Source organism: Pungitius pungitius, chromosome 1 (genome assembly GCF_949316345.1).
Source record: "Pungitius pungitius chromosome 1, fPunPun2.1, whole genome shotgun sequence".
NCBI classification, from domain to species: Eukaryota; Metazoa; Chordata; class Actinopteri; order Perciformes; family Gasterosteidae; genus Pungitius; species Pungitius pungitius.
In genome coordinates, this window is record NC_084900.1 from 24,521,579 (window position 1) to 24,544,003 (window position 22,425).

Consider the following 22,425-nt stretch of genomic DNA (forward strand, 5'->3'; position numbering starts at 1 on the left):
TTGTTTGATCAAACCATCCCGCCGCATTGTGAGGATATCAAGGTCGAAGTAAAAACATCCTGGCATTTGAAACAAATAAAGCATTAATTCATTATTCCGCTTTTCTCTTTTTTAATCAATCCTACAGCAGGCTGAATTAAACCAGAGACTTTTTTGCTCCACAAATGCAGTGATTTTTATTTTATTATTATTATTGAGAATGAGAGCACAACCTTCAATTATAATCCCAGCTCAGTGTTTTCAGCATAAATAAATAAAAGTAAAAAATAAATAGGCTATTAAATACAGTATAAAACAGTCAAAAAGGAAGGAGTTTGCTTTCCGCTGAAAGAACTCTAAAAAAAAAAGAAGCAAAGGAAATGATGTAAATTATGAGAACTTAGAAAAATAATCAGTTTGGTAATATGGTAAAAAGTGAGATCATACAAAATGTACAAGCAATGCAACCTCTCAACCAGAGTAATAACTAAATCCCATTTCCAAAGATGGATATATCAACTACAAGAGAATCATAGATGCATTTGAAAACACAGTAAAAATTCAAGTACAGAAAGGTAATGATCAGTAATGATTTGCAGTCATCAATTAAGAGCACTGGGGAAACTGCTCACTACGCACGTCCCACTACAGCAGCAAGCTGCTTCATTAAACCAGAAGACAGGAGCAAACTCCTGCTAATGTTCCACCAACAGGCACTTCCAAATGTCTTTGAATGTATGGCACAAGCCGGGCACTTAATTATCAAAAGTTACACAGAGAAGAATATAGTTTTTACAAAACCAAATGAGACCTTGAAATTGCAAACCATTATTAGGCGTGAAATCATCTCAACCACAACAAGAATCTCGCTTTCTTTTGACTGATGCATTTGCTTTTTTTAAAAATTTTATTACAGTCACGCTTTGAACAGATGGAAAGCTTTCTAGTTAAAACTCATTCAATTCACACAACTTCCAACCTCAATACCATTTTATTTTGTTTAGGAGTTTTTGTGTAGTTGCATTTTCCATGCAATTCTGAGACAAACCAAGACATTGAGATCAAGTGCTACATTATAAATTCTCACCCCAATGTTTTTAGTAATCTTTACACAAAGAGTACCTGATATATTTCCGCTTTTTTCACTACTCACATGATTATAGCTTGATTTCTACACGGAGCATCAGAAGTAGCAACACCAGGTCCTTCAGTGTTTATAGACCGTCTCTTTAACTTTGGGCCAGCTCAAGCTATTGACGCTCCATCTTCATTGGTCTGACAGGAAATGGACCAAATTTAGACTAAAAAAAAGGTAGACGGCGCGACATAAGCGCCATTACCCACGTAAGCGAGGCCTTGGCTCCACCTTTCCCACACAGTCACACTTACTGTGTTTGTGTCTTTGCTACTGGATGCAACAGGGTGTAATTGAGTTAAGTTAAAGCCGTTCCCGGAACTGACTTGATTGTTGACTTTCTTGAAGGAGGAATGCAAAATGAGGAGAAAAAATAAACACGGGAGGAATGAATTGAAACTGCACAGAAGACGCGGATAGTAAAAATAGAGATCTACATATTCAGAGTCTACTCGATACATCTACTGTATTGTATATTTGCTCATTTCCCATGTGGATAAGATGAAGAAATCAAAAATGTACAGCAAGTCAGTTAGTTTCAGTCGGCCCCAATGGATGGCACATGTCTCTTGGTCCTGCCCATTAAACACCGTGCCTGTAGTTTCGCTGCAGCTCAGCTCAGAGTTCAAAGGGCTGCGTGCTTCAGAGACGCATTGAATTTCCTCCGTTGTTACGATCACACTGCAAAGACGCTTAGGGTGCTGGTCTGGTCCTTTAAACCCAGGATGCTGTAGGCAATTCTTTTCAAATGGCCAGGCAGCCTCACGCCAATGTTTTTAATATCCCTGTGAAAGAAAGAGACGTGAGAGAATATAAGGAGGAGCAGCACATGGTTTTAAACGTTGGAATCTTTGACACTTTTCATGTACATGCTTCCTAAGCCTCGCAGTTAACCGCTGACTCATCCAATGAGTACCTGCCTCCACCCCACACCTTTGCGCTCAGCCAGGTGTGGGTGGTATCCCAGTTAGAAATCTGCAGAGGTTTCATTTTATCTTCCATATAAACGGGTAATGACTGGGATCTTCGCTCTTCGCGGGCACATGACGCAAGCCGGGAAAATCTCTGAGACGCAGCAGCCCAAAGTCAAAGCCTTAATTACGACCTTAATTACGGCCTTAATTACTTAACGAGGATTCTCCCCGTTGACCATGAATCACTCGTCTGGCAAGCAGAGGGTGGGTCGTAAATAAGAGCTGGTTTTCCAAGAGTGCTACCAGATGCCCCCGAGATGGAAACATGGGGCCGTGAAATCACACCATTCAGCATGACAAATACTTCAAAAAGGTTTGTCGTCTGCTTCACAGGCCGCCCATCTCCCCAAATCAGGAGCAAGACCTGCAGAAATACTCACACCATGGCAGAGGAAGGAGGGGGGCGGGGGGGAGGAGGGGTGTCCTACTGGCTGGTAATGCGGTTAGGAAAGCTCTGGCCCTCATTATTGCTCCAAAACAACCTCACATGCTTCACTCACTATGTCTTTTATTCTTTCAACGTTGAGCCCATTTGATCAAATTGACACCAGAGCCCCTCTACACATCTGAGCAAACCGAATAGCTTTAAACTACCATGTGATAAGTTCAGGGGCTACATCCTGAGAACACATCTACATTAGTTCCTCAATCCCCTCTAGCGTCTCCTGCTCTCCTGTCTCTGCTTTTATGTTGAAGGAGCCACAAAAGGCCTTTGCCCTAAAGGAGCAGAACTGGTGGTTTTTGGGGCTCTAGCAAAAGTGCCGCCCGGAGCTACCGACAGTGCAGGGAGGGATGAGAATGGAGAGGGGAAAGAAGAATAAGGACTGTAGTGACCACAAGCCACCGCCCCACCACAAATGAGTCCACTCCTTCTGCCTCCTTCCATTGCTTTTTCCATCTAAAAACATTTCTCAAGTTGTAACTGAGGTTGGAGATTATATTACGCGCAAACTATTATGAAAAGGTTTTGAAAAGCAACTATTCTTTAGAAAAACAAATACATAAACTACAGGGGTGCAGGGGGAGGGGGGGGGGTGGAGGTCCATAACTACCTTCTTCTTGGGAAGAAAAACATCTTTGTTGTTTAGAAATAAAGCCATAATTAGAGAGAAAAAAAGTTCCTCTTCTTTGCGATAAACACACTGAACTAAATAAAGCAAATGGATCAAAACACATTAGGTGGCGTCTCTGAAATGAGGTCCCACTCACTCATTCTTCATCTGGAGGACATGGTCCATGGTGACGACCCCGGCACAGGTGAAGTTCTCACTGTACTGACTCATCTTGATGGACTCCAGCCACTCTGACACCGACCTGAAGGGGGAACCGTCCGAGCCGCTGGTGCTGGGCAGGCGGATGGACACGCTGCAAGCGAGGAAGAGTAGATGAAAAAAAATGATGATGTTTAAGAGGATTTAGCGTAACAAAGGCCGGCCGGTGGACGACTGTGCTGAAAACCGGCTGGTGATGGCAACCAGTTGGAGCAGTCAGGGCGAGAGCCAATTAAAAAGTTAGCGTGGCTGTTTGTCCTTTCCACCGTTTCTGGCTTTGATGCTCCCTCCCCAGGGGGATAATATGCCCACCTGCAAACAATCACTAACAACAGAGCTTTTGTGATTCCCTGGCCAGAGCGTGCACACGTTTCTGTAATCAGCCCGGCAGGAAAGGCGTCAGTATGTTCTTTTAGAATATCTTAAAGCTATTGCCTCTTCTGCAAAAAAACACACTAAATACCGAACCTTCATGGGAATTTTCATTAACTGGAATAAAATGGGCAACTGCTGTTTTTAAGCAAATCAAAAGGAGTGAAGAGTGAGACAAGATATGGCAGACCAAAATATCCCTGGTTTATATACCTTCTCTCTATCTCTGTGTTTCCTGTCATTATCTATTTCCTTTGTTAAAAAGAGAAATTTATGTTCTGTATTTCAATTTTTACTTTCCTTTTGTTAATGGTATTTTACTCATTTACTCATGTTTGTCCATGTCCCATGGACCTAATGATTAGATACTGGAAATAATACTTTATCAGATAATACAACTATTTTAAAAGTTGACAACCCCTGGACTTTGGGCACTTATTATCAAAGTTATTTGTCAAGTAGATACCAACTAGTAGGGAAACTGAAAGAGTACAAAAGGAGTTAACAGAAGTGAGACTAGAAGTTGTTCTAAATTGATTTGATTGAACATTTTCTTACATTTTCATTTTTTTTTTATGCAACTCAATCTCACCGTGGGTCAAAATCTGCGATGGTCTTCAGGGAGTCTGGGCTCCGCAGAAGCTTGTCCAGCAGGTTGACGATGTCTCCGAAGCGCGGCCTCTTGGAGCGATCCTGGAGCCAGCACTGCAGCATCAGCTGATAAACCGCTGAGGGGCAGTCCATCGGCGCCGGCAGCCTGAAAGCCTCGTTGATAGCCTTCATCACCTGCAAAAAGATGCAACATTGGATTCAATCGTCTCAAGCCTTCTTTTCTTTACATAAAACGTCGCCTTTAAGAGCGAGACTTCGGAGAAGAGTGCAATCTGCCTGCCCCTTACCTCATGGTTGCTCATGTCCCAGTAAGGTCTCTCGCCAAAGGCCATGACCTCCCACATGACGATGCCAAAACTCCACACATCGCTGGCAGAGGTGAACTTCCTGTATGCTATCGCCTCTGGAGCCGTCCAGCGGATCGGGATCTTGCCTCCCTGTTAAGGAAATAAAAGCTTTGAGTCAGAGACAGAAAAATACACAAGAGAAATACTAGGCTGTACCTCGCAATGACATTACCGAGGTACATTTAACCCCAACAGGAAGTTCCACAGCTACTTACACTTGTGGTGTATGTGCCCTCAGGATCGTCTTCCAGTACCCTGGAAAGGCCAAAGTCTGAGACTTTACACTCCAGGTTGTTGTTGACGAGGATGTTGCGGGCGGCTAGGTCGCGGTGGACGTAGCTCATGTCAGAGAGATACTTCATGCCCGCAGCGATGCCGCGCATCATGCCCACCAGCTGGAAGGAGGGAAACTCGCCATCGTGGTCCTGACGGGAGGAAGTGAACACAGATTAATTTGGTTTTGGCCAGACAAAACGATACGACTTGAAAAAAAGAGAAAGAAAAGAAAACCGCAATCAAATGCACTTTTCCGGAGTAAGAGGGTATTGTGACAAAAGTAAAGTGATGGACTTACCTTAAGGTACCTGTCCAGGGCTCCGTTCTCCATGTATTCAGTGACAATCATGGCATGTTTGACTGCACACACACACACACACACACACACAAAAAAAACAGAACAAATCACTAAACTGGCCCAAAGTCGGCTAAAATTTTAAAAAAAAGTATGAAAAGAAAAAAGTAACAAAACTCACAGAAATCCTTACATTTGGTGACCACCCCCTCCAAGCGAATGATGTTCTGGTGGGAGAACTGGCCCATGATGGAGGCCTCGCTCAGAAAGTCCTGCCTCTGCTTCTCCGTGTAACCCGGCTTCAGCGTCTTGATGGCCACTGCCACCTCTTTCCTTCCCGGCATCTTGAGGTTACCGCGGTACACCTCACCGAACTCCCCTGCAGGAAAACAACATCAATGGGACGATTGACTTAGGAAGGCAATATGGGGTGACGGTGCCTTTGATACGTCTCCTCGGGTTTCTGGCTGCAGGGGTTTTCTGTGCAAATAAGGAAGTCTCTATGGCTGTTTTGCCTGAGGCTCACAGAGGTGTGTTCTGGCTGGGTGTTGAGTGAGAGCCTATGTTGCATGATTGGCGGATGGCCTGTTGTGTGGACGCACGGGAATCAGCTGTCAGGAGGGGGTGGGGGTGTCACAGTCGTGGGAACTTGGGGGGGGTGCAAGTGGAAAAGAGGCTGTCAGTTCAAAGGGTAAAGGTGGCCACACTTGAATAAACATTTTAAGAAATGAAGATGTGGGCAGAGCCCGGGAAGGTGCTCTGATGTCCAATCAGAATACTGTTTGTGCAACATGTTCCTTGTGTAATTGTACATGTTCACTTCGCCTCACAGCAAAATGTCTCTACTTGTCGTGTGCGAGCTTTGCCAGAAAGCTGATAATCTCACTAAAGTAACCTGTCAGTCTGCCATCTGAGCTGTTGAAAATGCAATATAAACAGCGAATTTTGGGATTGGAAAAATCTTTCAACATCTTGGAGTTAAGCCCCGGCAGATTGTCTCAACAGCATTGTAACTCACCAGCTCCAATCACTTTCTGTTTGGTTATGTGGCTGGGGTGGATTTCAGTGGCAAACTTCATGACGGCTACGTTGGGGTCCTCGTAGGTGTGTGGATCCACGTAGGTCTTCAGAGGCTTCAATTGCTCTGTGGGAAGAAAACAAGACAACGTCGCATGTTGTTGGAATAAATGAAACGCATTTAATAGCGCGACATACAGGGATGAGAGATTCGTTTGACTACCTGAGCTGGAGAAATAGGTGTCCTCTGGTCCTTGTCTGGAGTGAGAGTTTCGTTTCCTGAACAAAAAGATAAAAATCCATCTGCAAATGAATATCTCAATTTCAAAGCACAAATGGACAATGGGCCGTACATCATCTGCCTGATTTAATATCAATAGCACATAGAAACCTTTGTAGCCATTTTTAAAGACGTTCCAAGGCTTTCTAAAGGATTATTCACACAGAGGCGGCTCGTTGATAAAGGCTGACGGCAGACTGTGTTTGCCAAGGCGATTTCAAAAGGCAGGCGGGAGGGAGGTGGACAGACAGGCTACAGTCTGCTACAGTACAGGTCCAGGTCACCTTCACAAAGTGCCTGCGGTCTGGTAAAGACAGAACCGAGGGCCTCTTATCACCAACAATGTGCCACACCGGACCAATTTCCTTTCAAAGGCCCCCAGCACTCACTCGAGGGCAACTATTGAAGAGGGCACATTCAACACAAGTTCTCCCCCCAGTGAGTGCCGGGACACAGATCCAGATAAAGAGCAAGAGAAAGTTGGCTAAAGGAGGAGAGAAAGAGAGAGGTGAGGCGAGAGTGAATGCAAAGGCCACGTGGAGGCCCCACAAAAGGAACGGAAGAAGAATGAGACAGGAAGCCGGTGAAGGAGGACTGATTAACAGGACAGAACGATGCAGAGGGGCTTTAACTGACCGTCTGCGTAGGAACAGGACCAGGATCACTATGAACAACATGGCAGCTCCCCCAACTGCTGCGGCGAAGATGACCGCCGTGTTGTTTTGAGTGATGGGTCCTGGAAAAGGCAAAAAACATACATAGACATAAGAGAGGGATCTTCCTTTTCTTCAATGAAACCTTGGGAGCTTCTATTCTCTGTACCGTCGGGCGAGGTCTCAAATTGTTCCTCGATGCTGGAGCCTCCAGGGCTGCCATCGCTGCTGAGGGCCTGCACCCTGAACAGGTAGGCCGTGCCAGGGGTCAGATCCCCGATGTGCACAAAATTCTTCTCCAGTATGCGCACGATGAAGGTCACATCCTTGTTATCATCCTGTCCACGAGAGATTGGGGAGAAACTCAATCACGATAGAACATTTTATCCACCGGTGGAGGAATGGTCCAGATAAATACACTGGACTCATTTCGATTGTCAGATGAGGAGCACCAATCTTATTGAATATTGGAAAATAATCTTTAAACTAGCATTCATTTTACAACAGTACCTTCTTGCGGTAGGTAAGTTCATAGCGGATGGGCCGGGGTTGGATCCGTGTTCGGGGGGAGACGTCCCAGGAAAGGGACAAGCTGGCGGAGGTCCTCTCAACCAGTCGGATCGTGGTAATCCTGGGGGGGTCTTGGGGCACAGGGTAAAGACTACTTCAGAACATTTGGAATGCAAAGACCTCCCAAAATACCAAACATGTGGCAGAGCTCCCCCACTGATAAGTGAGCTCACCAGAAAGTGTGTCAAAGGCGGCTCGATCTGCAGTTGGAAATCTCTAATAAACTTAATATGACCGTCACAGACTGCCTGAGCGATAGCATCCGTTATTGTTGTAGCACCGATATCATCCCACCGCTGCCTCTCATCAAGCAGCACTCACCTGTGTAGTGCAGTGATGTAGTCAGAGCGCTGGTGGATGGCGGCCTATAAGTCCGTGGCGCTGCCTCGACAGCGAACAGCGACACGCCGCTGTGGGCCTCCACGGTGAAAGTGTAGTTGAGGTGTGCGTCCAACGCGCTGACGGACACCTTGGGGTGGGTCAGGCCTGTACTGGCCGGCTCGTAGCGGATGTTCTCTCCGCAAAGCTGGCAGCCGCTGTCCTCGCAGCGCTGGCATTGGACGCTGTAGGTGATGTCGGTACGGCCCCCGGTGTCCTCAGGGGGGCTCCAGGAGAGGAGGAGTTTTCCCGCGGAGAGCTGCGTGGTGGTTGCAACGAGGTCTCGTGGGGCAGACGGGAGGCCTGATGGACATCGATTGGGAAAAGATGGGGGAGCCAGGGAAAAGAAAAGAAAACATGAAGCGAAATGCGGGATTTCCTTTTTGACATGAGGTAAAAGTTGAATTGTCAATTATTTATTAAAACCCCATAAATGTGTGCAGAGTCACATGGAAATGACATTACTTAAGAGCACGTCGGCAGCTTATATCACCACATGTTCTCCCTGCACGGTTCTCATTAGGGATCAATGGCACTCGTTACCTGAGCAGGGTCCACTAAGGGGGTCAGTGGGGGCCCGGTAAAAGCCATTTGTGCAGGGGCAAAACAAAGCCCCAGAATCCAACCGCTGGGTGTTGGCGGGACATGGCTCACACTTGTCACCGGATGCAGAGGCTTTGAAGAAGCCAGACTGACATTCTGCAAACAAAAAAACACATATTTTGGGTGAGCAGCTGAACAAGGACAATATTGACTTCAGGCAACATCCCATTTCGCAACACACATAACCAGTCGGTCCAGATCCCTCAAGCCCCTTCCGCAATTGTGTGTGAACCCTTCACCTCACGAGCAACACGACAAGGTTGAGTGGCCACGTTATTACGTATAGGCCAAGGGTTAGATTTGGACAAGTCACAGATATACGGGAGGAATAACAGAGGCAACGCAAAAACATTGTCCGTTCCAGCAAAGTAGCTGCTCACAGGAACCCAACCCTAAAAGCAAAAAACGCACACTCCCTGCCTAGTCGGCACTCCTACTCTTTTAAACCACCAACCCCCCCGTTTACTGCTTTCTTACGGTCTCTCTCACACAAACACAACTAGCTAGCCCACATTCCACAACACTAAGTCACTCTTCAGTGCTGTGAACTAAAGACAAGAGAAATCTGGAACGTTTTGTGTCAATGGAAGTGAAGCGGTCCAAAGCAGAGCATCCGTTTGCACGAATGGGACATTTAAAATGTGTGTTCTTTTTCCCCTTTCAAAGTCCCACATGCAGACCTTAATTCAAAATAGTATTGCTAAGATAAAACCAAGTTTCATATTTCCGTCTTGGAATAAAGAAATCCAGGTAGAGGATCCAGCTGTGCATAGCGGTGGTGAAATACGAACTTAATACGGTGTGAAATTTTAGAGAGAGCGCGCCATAAAGGAGTGAAAATGAGACGGGGGCCCCCTTTAACTCCGCAAGAGCATTCCACCGGCTGCTGCTCATGTCCTCGCACCATCACACATTCATCGACACACACACACTCATGTATGCACTGCACACATCCACCCACACCCAAATATATGCGCAAAACACACATACATGTCTGCAAAGCACACCCATGGACACATGGCTAAATCTGTAATCAGAAGAGGGATTACATACACTGCCTTTCACCTGTTCATGTCACTCTGCACAGGCAGTTAAACACACAGACACACACACACTTCAACTCCTTTGCTTGCGGTACTTAAATAGCCCATGACAGATGTCATGAATTGTTGACAATGCAAATGAGAGCCAAGTTGGAACAGAAGGTGAAAGATGCAGGAGAGAAACAACTGAAAAAGCTTTGAAAAGGGGAAGGTTATGGCAAGATGGGGATGAGAGAAGATCGGAGGATCGAGGACACAAAATGAAGCGTGAATGTAGTTTGTGCCGAGGCAAACACAGTTTAGAGATCAGATTGCAGCAGAAGCGAATTGAAAAGGAAAGGAAAGACCAAGACACTCTCCGATTCACTCGGAGATACTGTCTCGATCGATGGCTGCGGTTCACTTGAATGAAGTTCATTTGGAAGCCTCAAGTGACCACACACAGTACGGAGAGCACATGGCTCCATTTAAATGATATCAAGGGGATTTACTCGATTGACCATGAGTTTCTCGTCGACGCCATTCGGTGTCTTCTATCACTGCGGTTCACTGGGTTGCGGCAGAGCCGCGTGAAGAGGTCTGACTGAGTTAAGAGCATGACACGGATGGGGTAATCCTCGCCATAAGAAGAATTTGAGAGTTTGTGAAATAGTCTTGCATGTGACCCAATCCCTCCCCTCAGGACATTGTCTCCTCTCCGTCTTGGCCAGCTGTTTCACTGAACAGCCACTGCTACTCATTAAGGCAAACGAGCTAGAGGTTGGGCGAGGCCGGAGAGAGGCGCTCTGAAGGAACAGAAGGTTCCAGAAGGACAGAGAGGAGCACTGTCTCCTGCCGAGGACTGAAGAAAAGAGGGGAGAAAGAAAAGAGACAGGCCAGGGCGAACTCTTCCATTGAGAAGGGGAAACAGCTGCTGCCCCAAACCCCAATTCAGAGCCGTACCTCTCCTCCTCGTAATCCCCAAATTCCTTCCTCCCCGCCTTTCTCTCTACCCAGCCCTCACTAAAAAGGCTCCCAGCTAACCCATTAACATTGCCATTCACCACTGACCAGCAGGCAAGGAGAATGCCATGCCATTCAAGTGCTGAAAGAAGCGCACACACACACAAGAATAGCCAAAATGCCACATGGCAACTGAATAGAGGAGGACTAGCCTCTTTTTGGCGCTACAGTGCAGGCTGCGATGCATCGTGGTCAGGTCTGCGGAGATGATGGCCTTACACTATGAGCCGCCTCTGTAATCAAGATGCATTCCAGCGCACACCACCCAACAGGAGGCCCGTAGCAGAGGCGCTTGACTGCAGCGAGAGTTTCCGCCCAGTTCTCTGTTATGAAGGTGGATGAGTTTGTGTTCTTTCAATATAATGAGTCACAAAGACATTAAATGGAAGTAGATGACCCTCTGGCGAGGTATCGAACAAGAGGATTCCTCGACAAAAGAGCAAAGTCCGGTGAGAGGAAACGTCTTGGTTCCATGGAGAAGAAGGAAGGGCTTTGAATTGTTGCTGGACACAACAGGAAGCAGGAAGTGTGAGGCTGATGCAGCCTTCCTTCCTCAAGCAGCCAATCAAAGCATGGAAACAAAGTGAAGCGTGACCAAACGACGACCCAAGAGCTGAGACGACCAGAGACCTGAGACAGAATAATAACTGAAAAGAACGCTAAAACGTGTTGCCCTGACATGGACACTAAACTAAATGGAGGTTGAAAGGAGGGCGGGTTGCTCCTGGGATGAATGCTTTCCCCACCATAAACAAAAGTCTCTCAGCCTCTTCTAAATTGAAACATCTGACAAACTTAAACCGGACATTCTCCCTCCCCCCCCCTATTTGCTAAAGAGCAAGGAACTTTTTGTCATGCGAGAGGCCCCATGTGCCTTGAGTGGCTCTGTGTTTGTTTATTGAGAGTGAGTGCAGGGGCCTGTTACATTTTGGGAGTCCGAGTGGCTCTGGAGTGGGAGCCCCCTAAGGGCGCCCCCCCCCCTCCCGGTTTGTCGGCAGAAGTTAAGATGGATGAGATTGCCGACAGTGATGAATGCATGGTCGAATAGATGGATGAATAGGTAACATGGGGGCTTGACAACAGAAATGGCCCTCAGGACTGGAGGAGTAAGTGGCAGGGGGGCCCCCACAACCGAGTCCGACGCTGGGCTTTTGAAAAAGGCAGAAAGGTCATGTCTGCCTCGGGGTGGCTGCGAGTTAAACTGTTCATGGCTTACAGTCAGTCAGTGGCCAAGTCAAACAAACACATGTTGGCCGTGAGGTGGAGGAGGGAGAGAGAGTCGCAGCGGGAGCCGAAGGCTTGCCTCATGAGGGAGGGAGGTTACATTTGTTAAACAAAGCCAGTGGACAAAAAAAAAAAAAAACATCATGGAAAAATAAATCCATGATAAACAACTACAATTTCGAGAACTTGTCGAGATCAGGCCTTCTGCAGGCAAAGGGCTCCTTGCTTTAGTCTTTTCCATCATCTAGTAAACTCATCTACCAACCTTCTCCCCCCCCCCCTCCCGTTTCCGCTCCTGAGTTGGTCGGACCCGTAATTGCAATATGTCATGTCATTTTGTTTGTATGCGGACTGACAACATGTCATTAGCCTTTTCAGAGAGCCGGGTTCGGCTGGAACAATGGGGTTCTCTGATGGGGGAGGTGAGCCGGTAACATGAGCCAGGGGTCACTGAGGTAGTGGAAGAGAGGAAGGGGGAGCGGGGGGAGCACGGGGGAGCAAAGGTGTAAGAGCTGATGGAAGTGTGTGCGTGTGCGGGGAGGGGGGACATTAGTCAAAAGGATTAGCCGACCAATGGAGCAGCTGTGGGGGGCATTACATCTGTTTTACAATTGCACTAAGGCTTTCATCTGGGGTTGTTAACAAACACAATAAATTCCCTGATCCCCCTTCCCCTCTCACTCCCTGTGTCCAGCCAGCCTCAGCAACAGGAGGAGAGATAAGTGGTGTCAAGAAGGCACAAAACATAGCTTGAAACGGAGCGGTTCACTTCAACACCACCAATCGCAGTCACAGAAGGCGTACAGCGGCGTTTCTCAGTTTCTCCATGTTGCTGGTAAAATCAGAAATCCAGGTGACAAACCCGACGCCACTCCACCAGAGCACGCGGAGTCAACAGGTCACACACTCACACTGGATGCCGACAACCGTCTGCTTCCTGGGTAGAGGAAGGGGCCAAAATGGGACCAAATGCGCCAATAAACCAGATGACTTATCAGGCAATACAACAAAATGGAAAGTGGCTGAGCGAGGCCGCTCCGAGTCGAGTGACAATGGAAAGCCCTGAGCCAACGGCTCGGGGAGTCACCGAGGGATTAGGTGACCTCCGGTTTCCGCCGCGGGCTCGTCCTGTTAGCGGTGATGGGTGGGGCGGTAGCTGGTGGGTGCTGCTGGGGAGGTGGGGGGGGGGGCAGTGACTGACTGACATGAGGGGGAAGGAAAGTGCTGACCTCACACACCAGCAGTACAATACAATGTGCTTCACATTGCTCTGGAGAACCCAATCACAACACACACACACACACACACATACATCCACGCCTACACACACGAACAGCCCCCAGGCTCAGGAATGTCACCAAGAGGAAATATGTCCCAACTTCCACACCAGCACACACACTAAAACATCAACGAGGTCAAGTTTTTTCCCTGATGACAGACATTTTACATATAGTGAAGCTAAAAGACCAGGTAGTTTTGGGAGAGGCCAAACCCGGAAGAAAAGAGAATCCTAAACTTGTTTCATCTGGTGACCAGAAATGAAACTCCAAATGACAGCACATGTTCACCTGCATCTTTTACATTACATTAGCATTTAAGGTGGTGATATCTGAGATGTTGCGTAGCCAAGGTCAGATAAAGAAAAACCTGCTTTGGTCCCGACACCAAATATGGCTCTTATTTTCATGCGCTGGTCATGCTATATGCTAGTAAACGATTTTGTAGTTTATATTGAGTGTATTCTACGTAGTCTGATACCTCAAAGGCTCCACCAATAGAGTGATCACACTGACACCATAAAAGTACTATTAGCTCTAATCCACTTTAAAGAGCCATAGGAGCCACCAGATCTCCTCTTTGTTACATTTCCTGTCAACTTTTTCACAGTAATTGCCAGCATTCTGTTCACTCCAAACGCAGCCCAACAAGACGGTGCATGACACCACTTGAAAGTGCCTTCAGAGTTCCCCCATTATCTAACCAACTCCCTCAAGTTCAGCCCGCTAGCCAGGCCTTTCCTTGGAACAAGATCTGAGGAATTGGCTAATTCAAAGTAATCACGGCTGTTTGCAAGAGGAAAGGAATCAAAAAAGTTATATCCATGAAGTGCATCGTGCGATAAGTCAGTGACTTGCGACTACGCTGTTTTTTTCTTCCCGTAACTGGCTACGTGAGTAAAGAGACGAGGGAATCCAGTAGAGCACAACTTTTCAATAAAGACTTTGTTCCGCATTCAGCATGACGTGATTGATCTAAAGTCCGTCATTAAATCCCTGAGATCTTGAGGGGTGGTGCTGTGCTCCCGTACCTGCACACACTCACCATTAGATAAGCTGAAATTGCAGAAGACATCTTGTCCTTAGAATGTTTGGGCTGATTATGATGAACAGGTTGGCTCCAGGTAGGGGGCAGATTTAAAGACTCTTTGCCTTGAAACACTTTTTTTGCCAGCAGGTATTTCCAAGGGAACAATCAGTGTGCCAAATTGCTAACTCCATCATAAAGTTCCCCAACAAAAACAGAAGCTGACTGCTCGAGTTTACATTTCACCTCCACTTAATGTTTATGCCTCAACCGCAATGAGAACAGGGCCAGCTGTTTTTTTCTCTCAGTCTCCACTAAAAACGCTCCGATTGGCAGCATTGTTCAAATTTAGACTCTATTTATCTTTACGAGTCAGTTGCAGAAAAATGTATTTACCAGTGAGACAGAAGAGCACTGAACACAGTCTAAATAGCCCCATCAGAGCCGTGTGAAACGGGATGTTTAAAGTCTATTGGTGTCATATTCATGACCTGCACGCCAGCCAAAATCAACAGTGGCTGTGATTTCACGGACAACAAGAACACAAGACAAAAAAGGAAAAACTTTGTCTGTTTGTTATACTTGGGACAGCGTGAGCAGCAGTGAACGTCTCAGTAATGTGCAGCAAGAACTGTGAAATTGTGACGGGAATCGAGTGTTGAGATAAGAAACCATCAAATAAATGCAAGACGAGAAGCGGAAAATTGTAAAAATAGAAAAGTACTCCAGGGACTGCCAGGATGTGGGGAGAGAGCTATAGAGGACTGCACAAAAGGCAAGAAAGCATGCAGGACCTGTAGTTACTTCGCTTAAAAAGCACAAACACACCCAAGTCAATTACTACCCATACAAATCACTCACCACCACGCGCAGTCACATAACTGCAACTTAGTCACCAACTGTTCCTACATAAGCGGGGGATGAGTTTGGAGACACGGCCCGAGAGGAAAGGAGGGGCAGCGGAAAAAAAAAATCTTACTGGAACGTCTTTGGCAAGAGGAATAATAACTTTACGGAGACGCAATTTTCAACAAGACACCAAACTGCCCTCAGCAGGCGAGATACACATTGCATCCCTCGGCCTTATGGAAACCATGACGCGGGATAAAGACCTATTTCATTGAGGGTGTAGAGCAGCTGATGAGGTGTAAACCTGGGCGGTCAATCACACTCCTCAGGACCAGCCAAGCTCTATTGTGCCAAGGAGGATTATGGGTAAGGAAGGGGGTAACGGAGGAAAACTGCGTCAGTGTTTACAGTGAGTCGCAGCGCTGCTCTCGGTTTAAAAAGAAAACAGTTTCTTTGCAAAATAAGTTATTATTTTTAAAGAATACAATTTTTAAAAATGTTTAACATCTCACTAAGGAGATTGAATGCACAAAATCTTTGTGTAAAACAAGTGCAAAATGAAATAGATTTCACAACTTCAGCCATTATGACCACGGGCATTTTATCCATTTATTTTTTGAATTTATCTTATTCTGTTCACACGTTTGAGTCATAGAAAACTTGACCAATTACATTACCTCAAATACTTACTATTTTATGATGTTTCAAGTACAGTTCTCGATAATGATTCTGCTTAAAGCTTTTCACTATGTAAAACTAGAAAACAGGACTTCAACAAATACCAGACAGATATTTGTAATATTGGCCGATTTTAATAGAATAAAAATAAAAGAATATAATGCTTTGGCACTGGTGCAGCAGTTTAGGAGGGTAGGGAAGAAGAATAACACATTTGAGAGAAAACACAAAGACCCTCTTCATCGGACCTTCATTAGTCTTGTGTGGATTTTGGCAATAAACAAAAATCTTGAGAGCAGCTCTCACCCAGTTTACTCTATTTACAATAGTTTTCATAATTGCCGTTCATGTATTTTGAGAGCCAAAACAAATATTTTCAAAAGACGTCTCAAAGACTTTCATAAAAAAAGGAATGCCTCTCTACTATAATTTAGAACCAGTCCATCAAGGCTTTGATTTGCTGCTCTAAACACTGCGGTAGGTTTTTCTGCAGCACGGGAAGTGACGCGTTTTCATCTTCACACTTTGTTTGTCTACAGGACCGATCCAGAAGTTCACATGAGCAGTGATGGCCAACAAGAGAAAAGACCAAACGCCACCTGCAGATCCAGAGTTTAGAGGTGAGGGAGGGGGGGGAGGGGGGGAGGGGGGTGTTGTGTGCTAGAAACTCAGTTTGAGCGATCTCTAAGCCAAAAACACCATCGCAGTGAGCAATGATGAGGAGAAGCGGACAAAAACCAGATAAATTCACAGATTGCTACTTTAACAGATCCCTCGGGGCAGAGGAGTCATAAAACTGAGTGAACACATCACTGAACTTTAAAAAAAAAAAAAAAAAAATCACGTTTTGCGGTTTCTCCCCTTACAGCACGCAGCAGAGGACAGACGCTGGGAGAATGATTAACTGTGTGTCTGTACGAGACTCCACTTTAAGCCCTACAAGCTATTCATCTTGTCCCCGCTCTGCAACCCTGTGATTCATTTCCACCTCTCATCTACAACGGCCCTCTCCGGCTTCTCATTTGACTTCATTGCGGTATTTTTGGGGGGGGTTTTCTTTGTTTGGTCATTTTTATGTGAGGGCTTGACCCGGAGCTGCTCTTCCGCCCTTGGGAATTCCACAGGTCTGGAGTAATGTTGGGAGACTCCTTCTCAGCAAACTGATCAGGAATGTACCGACCAAGGGGGAGAGGAGGTGGAGGTGGGCTCCTCCGGACTCACAGGGAAAACACAGCGCTTCATTGTTCTCCTACCTTTGCATTCCGTTCCTCACCTCTCTCTGTTTTATAATCACACCCCTTTGCTAAGCAAATCCTCGGTCGCTTTTGGATGGCTTTTCTTTCACTCCTTCCTGCCTCTCCTCCCCGATCACCTAAGCTGGCACTTTCCCGTGGCGGAAAATGATGTACTGACAGAAAACTTCAGCACTTTTTTTCTATCTGTAGCCAATGGGAGGGAATCTATTATATATAGGCTGCATGTGGATTTACAACTGCAGTGTGTTCCAGAGTGTGGCATTACCTGTGTGTGTGTGTGTGTGGGGGGGGGGGGGGTGTATAAGAGAGATTTTCAGAAAAAGAGGGAGGAGGAGTACTTGAGGCTGATGGGAGTCTTTAGGTGTTCTGTCATGGAACGAATTCCAACATGCCCTTGCATGCCAGCATGTGCTGCATGTTCACACACACACTGCCGGAGTCACACAATACACCCAGGAGCTGGGGCTCAGTAGGTTCACGAAAACAGGGGGGGGGGAGCAGGGGGAGACAGATGCAACGAGGAGGGCCCCTGTCTTTCTGTGATGCTTGAGATGAACAAAGTCCCCCCCCCCTTCGTCCCCCCTCTCCCCCCCCCACCCTCTCCGCTCCCCTGCAGCCTTGAAGATGCTAATCCATCACAGTACAGTGGTCTTCCAGCCTCTTTGATCACTTACTGTCACTCTGATAGCTTTTCCCACAACAATAAAAGCCTTATTAGCAGGACTGAAAAACCCAGCGGCGCCATGGCAACAACGTCAAGGGACAGCATTGTGGTTGGACTAGGCAGCACACCCATATTAAGATAAGAGAACCGATGATATGAGAGAGCAATCACCTGACGCAACAGGCTGTAAGTTATTATGACCCATTTCGAGTGTTGTGCAAGGTGAAGGGTTTGAGCATGACTTCCACAGTCATTTAACAACTTTTAAATCTGCCGTTATAAAGGGCAAAACTTCAGAGAGGACTAGTTGAATTGAGGTTTGAAAACCTGTTGTAAACGGAATGGGAGCTTTTTACTCACTGCTCAACTTTAGCAGTGGTGACACAAGGGGTGTATCACTTTAAAAACATGAGCAAATGATCACGGCTTGTGCAAACATTTCCTTGGGATCTCAGTAGCATAGCCACAACTCGGAAGCACACATGCTCTAACTCCATAGGAATAGGTGGTGTAGGTATTCATGGTCAGGGATGATGCTGGGACATGCACGAGAAGTCTTAAGCATTCCTTCCATTGCAGAGGAGCCTCGATAGCCAGGGGGAGAATTCCACGATAATAACCTATGATAAAGTATCATAACTGCATACCAAATTGGCTTGTTTTAAAATGTATGGAAATTCTAACAAAAGATAGAGTAACGTCAAAAGGTCATCTTAAAAGTACACTTATGAGAGCTGGATCCTGGGGGCATAAATACCTGTGCACATTGCAAAGATTGGATCGCACGCTCCTTACCTTGACACGCATCCTTGACTTCTTCGTAGCCCGGTTTGCACTGGCACTGTCCGACCTGCACCACCCACTCCCCGTCCACGGTGCAGTAGATGCGCGGCAACTCCTCGCTGACGGCGTTATCCACGCACGTCCCGCTCACTTCCCTCAGGCCCTGGTTCTCCCCGCCAGCCACCGTCTCTGGGAACGACGCTAGGCTCTTCACGGTGGCCGGGCATGTCTTGTAGTAGACCCTGGTGGAGAGGAGAGCGATGCAGGCTCCGATGTCTTGAAAAGCCAAGTAGAAGCCTTTCCGAGAGAGGTTCTCCACCACTCGCGTCTCAGTGTTGATGCGCAGTTCGCTTTTGCTGGTGATCTCGTCAGGTGCTATGGTGGCCACTTTCTTAAACTGGCCCTTGCGGAAGGTGGTGCCCACGTCGGCGTCAGACTCGGACGTGAAGAGGTTGAAGGTTTCCTTGCAGGCCGTCGAGGCGGCATCGAAGGAGTTGCAATCCCGCACGATGAACTGGAGTTCAACGAAAACCCGCGAAGCCGCCGCACGCCGCTGGATGAAGGTGGTGCGCAGCCAGTTGTCCTGCTCACGTTCCTCGACGTTGCAGACCGAGTAGGCATAGAACTGAGAGCCATTCAGGGTCTTCTGGATGACCTCCCACTGAAACAAAACCACACAAACCAGCAAGGTTAGAGGTAAGAACACTGACCCCCTGGGAGCCCCACAGGAAGGAAGAGCATTTCACATTCAACAAGAGTCCTGGGTAGCCATGGCTCTACATGTTGCTAATTACTCCCACTGAATATTTTAACAATCCTCGGGCTAAAATATGTTCCTGCAACATTGAAAACACCCCTGTCTGGGCCTTGGCAGCATAACAATGCAGAAAAACCTCAAGGACCGTGTGTGACAAAGAATTTCTGGCATGGCAAAAATACCCAATTTTTTTTTCTTCAATTGGTTCTTTCACATGCTGTCGCTACTGTTGGCATCTTCTCCAAACCCAGTTCCAGCTGGAATATTAAATGCTGCCACAAATATTTTTGAAAAAAAGTGACAACACGTTTTAAGATAACCTCGGCTCCCTGACAGGAGCGGAGCCTGTGGTTTGCCCTCCGCATGTAGCCAGGGTGCTATTAATTAGGGGAATGTGCTTGGTAAGGGGAGTGTGTGGTTCGGCATATAAACCGACACCTCTTTTAAAACAGCTGCTGAACATTACATTTTAAAAAAGGGGCCTTTAAAACTTGAAAAAAATAATTGTGAATGTAGTTACGGTGCACAATACAAAGGGTATCCAACAAACCTCAACCTGATGCTCATTAGTGTGAAAAAGTGAAACCTTAAATGTTAAAAGGATATTAAGGGCACTCAAACCTTTAGTGGCCTGAGCCACCGTGAACAGCAAGTCTGCACATGCCTTTGAGTCCTCAGCACATGAAATGAAGCTATTTACAGTGAATTTGCATGGGCTTGACTGGTCAATTACTTTGAAACCACAATATGGCAGAAGGCACACATCCCTTCTGTATTCTGGCAAAGAGATAACCGCAGCATTTGGGTGCAATGACGAGTAGCGATTATGTGGACGCATCACCAATACAAAGACAGTCTACCCTGGTTTGAGGAAAAAGTAACTCTTCCCGATTGGCTGCATCTAAACGCCCCTTCAGAAGAAGTACCACATGTTGCAAACTTTAAGTTAATTGCTCTCGAACATACAATTCTGGAAGCTGACGTCTTGAAACCACAAGTATTCCCAGTTAGGAGCTAGCAGCTATTCTGTCTGCCTAAGCTTTGGTGTAGCACAGACGTGCTCTGCAGGCAGCGGCCTGACAGGATCCTACAACCCCATCATCCATACTCAAGCAACCATGAGGCTCTAACTGACAGATTATATAGCAACGTGACATGTGTACACACACACAGACAGACACACACGCGCACACAAGGCCTACCGGCTCACCACACACGTCAAATGGTCAAATATGTTTGCACTGGAGGCTCTCAGTTCGGCCGGGCCCTTCCTGGGCATTTTCTCCATGCAGTTTTTGTCTCAAGGCAAATTCCAAGTGGAAACGTGGGAGCAACAGAAGTGGACGTTAGACTCACCCCAGGCTTCTCTCCCTGATCTAAGGGCCATGTCAACCAGCCCAGTTCACCTCCTGTTGCCTTCATATCCAAGAGCACCTCTGTGGGGACATTAGAACCATGTCAGTACATGGAAATAAACCTTTCAACTCATCAACAGACGCCTTTCAAATTAAAATGAATGGAAATCAACCTACTTATAGTTCTTAATGAATCACAGAAGTTGGAACATTTACAAAAAACAGTGGTTTTAAATTACCAGTATATACAACACGTATAACCGGATTTAATTACAAATATAAATTGCTCAAAACGAACACAGTTTTAAATAAAAGTTGCGTAAAAAAATCTATAACTAAAATAATCTTACACTGACACTACTTAAATAATAATAAAAATAATAATACAAAAAAGAAAAATATAAATATTAACAAAAAAGTTATTAACAAACTTTCAGAAAAAAAAATTCACCTGCTGACAAAGATTTGCGCAGCGCACATGCCGACATGCGCTTTCTGCTCGGTGATAACATATTTAACTTTAAAAAAATACATTTTTACAATCTAAAAGAGTTTTATTTGATTATAACTTTGGGAGAATCTCAGACTGTCACTGCATTCGAGAAGCGCGTTTCCTGGTTTTAAAGTATTTCTAAGGAAGTTCCTGTCTTGGAACACGCGCTTCACTTGCAAAATACTTTAAACTAATTTAGCGTCACCAATTTTTGAGACATTGTGTTTCCAGAAAAAGACTCACCTTCTTTCGTCTGTAAAGTTATTAAAATTCCGTTAATGAGTACATATGAGAACAATAAAGGTCTAAATCCAGTAAAGAAATCCATTTGGCAAACTTTTTCCTCCCTCTCTCTCTCTCTCTCTCTCTCTTCCCCTCTCTCTCTCTTCCCCCCTCTCTCTCTCTCTCTCTCTCTCTCTCTCTCTCTGCGCTCCTGCGCTCGGCTGGGACTCTGAGTGACGGGATGAGCGCCGCACTCTGCAGCTCATTCACAAACGGGGCGTGGACGCGCGCAGACTCCGCCCGTTGGAATGCGCGTGTGTGAGCGTGCGTGCGTGCGTGCTGGTGTGCGTGGGTGCGTTCAGGGGCGGGGTGAAGGAGCGCATTAGAAAGTTTTGCAACTTTCGAGGACTTTGTGCGCGCACACGCACGTGTAGGCTACAAGCTACAGACGTTTTCATTGAGGTAACATGTCTGTTGAGAAAAAACAAGAAAGAAGGAACAAAAATAAAGAGAAAGAAGTTGGAGAACTGTCTCGTTCTTTGTTCTCATAGTATTCTGAGTGACAACAAATTACCAGGGTTCACACAATGTAAAATGTGATTGTCTTAACTACGGTATTGCTATGGAGACGTGATGACGCATTATGATAATAACTTGACACAATTGTCAAACATTTACATATTGTTTCATGAACGTGACACTTTTTTGCCTCTCTCGTTTTTATATCATTATGAATGAAAACAAGCAATTTGAGGACATCTATTCTTTGTTTAATCCAAACATTTCCATTAAGTAGACCTAGTACGCACTATGGTTGAAGGCTTACAGTCTGGTCTACCTGCCTGCTAAAAAGCAGCCTGCATTTGCATGAAGATATTGATTCAGAATAGTGTTCCCTGTTGAATAGGAGAGAAAAGGAGCGGGAGCTGCTTTATTTGACGCCCCCTTTTGTTCTGAGCATCCGCATATACAGAGTTAGAATCATTGTGACAAGCGGGGAGAGATGTATTCACATGAGCATAATAGCAACCAT

General features: G+C 46.1%; 1 protein-coding gene across 2 annotated transcripts; it reads right to left on the reverse strand.

The window, feature by feature from the left end:
• Positions 1-149: 149 nt before the first annotated feature.
• Positions 150-21,609, reverse strand: epha2b (eph receptor A2 b). Of its 2 annotated transcripts, none has more exons than XM_037480510.2 (17): positions 21,414-21,609; positions 20,679-20,758; positions 18,578-19,226; positions 8,703-8,858; positions 8,103-8,462; positions 7,722-7,852; positions 7,381-7,549; positions 7,195-7,294; positions 6,502-6,557; positions 6,280-6,405; positions 5,455-5,640; positions 5,265-5,326; positions 4,906-5,115; positions 4,631-4,780; positions 4,324-4,517; positions 3,298-3,453; positions 150-1,899 (listed from the first exon to the last, which is right to left on the reverse strand). In XM_037480510.2, the coding sequence occupies exons 1-17, from the start codon at positions 21,496-21,498 to the stop codon at positions 1,791-1,793; spliced, it is 2,979 nt and encodes a 992-aa protein (XP_037336407.2). In that variant the 5' UTR covers positions 21,499-21,609; the 3' UTR covers positions 150-1,790. The 2 variants fall into 2 exon arrangements, with proteins under 2 accessions (XP_037336407.2, XP_037336406.2); XM_037480509.2 differs by having other exon boundaries at positions 5,443-5,640.
• Positions 21,610-22,425: the final 816 nt, after the last annotated feature.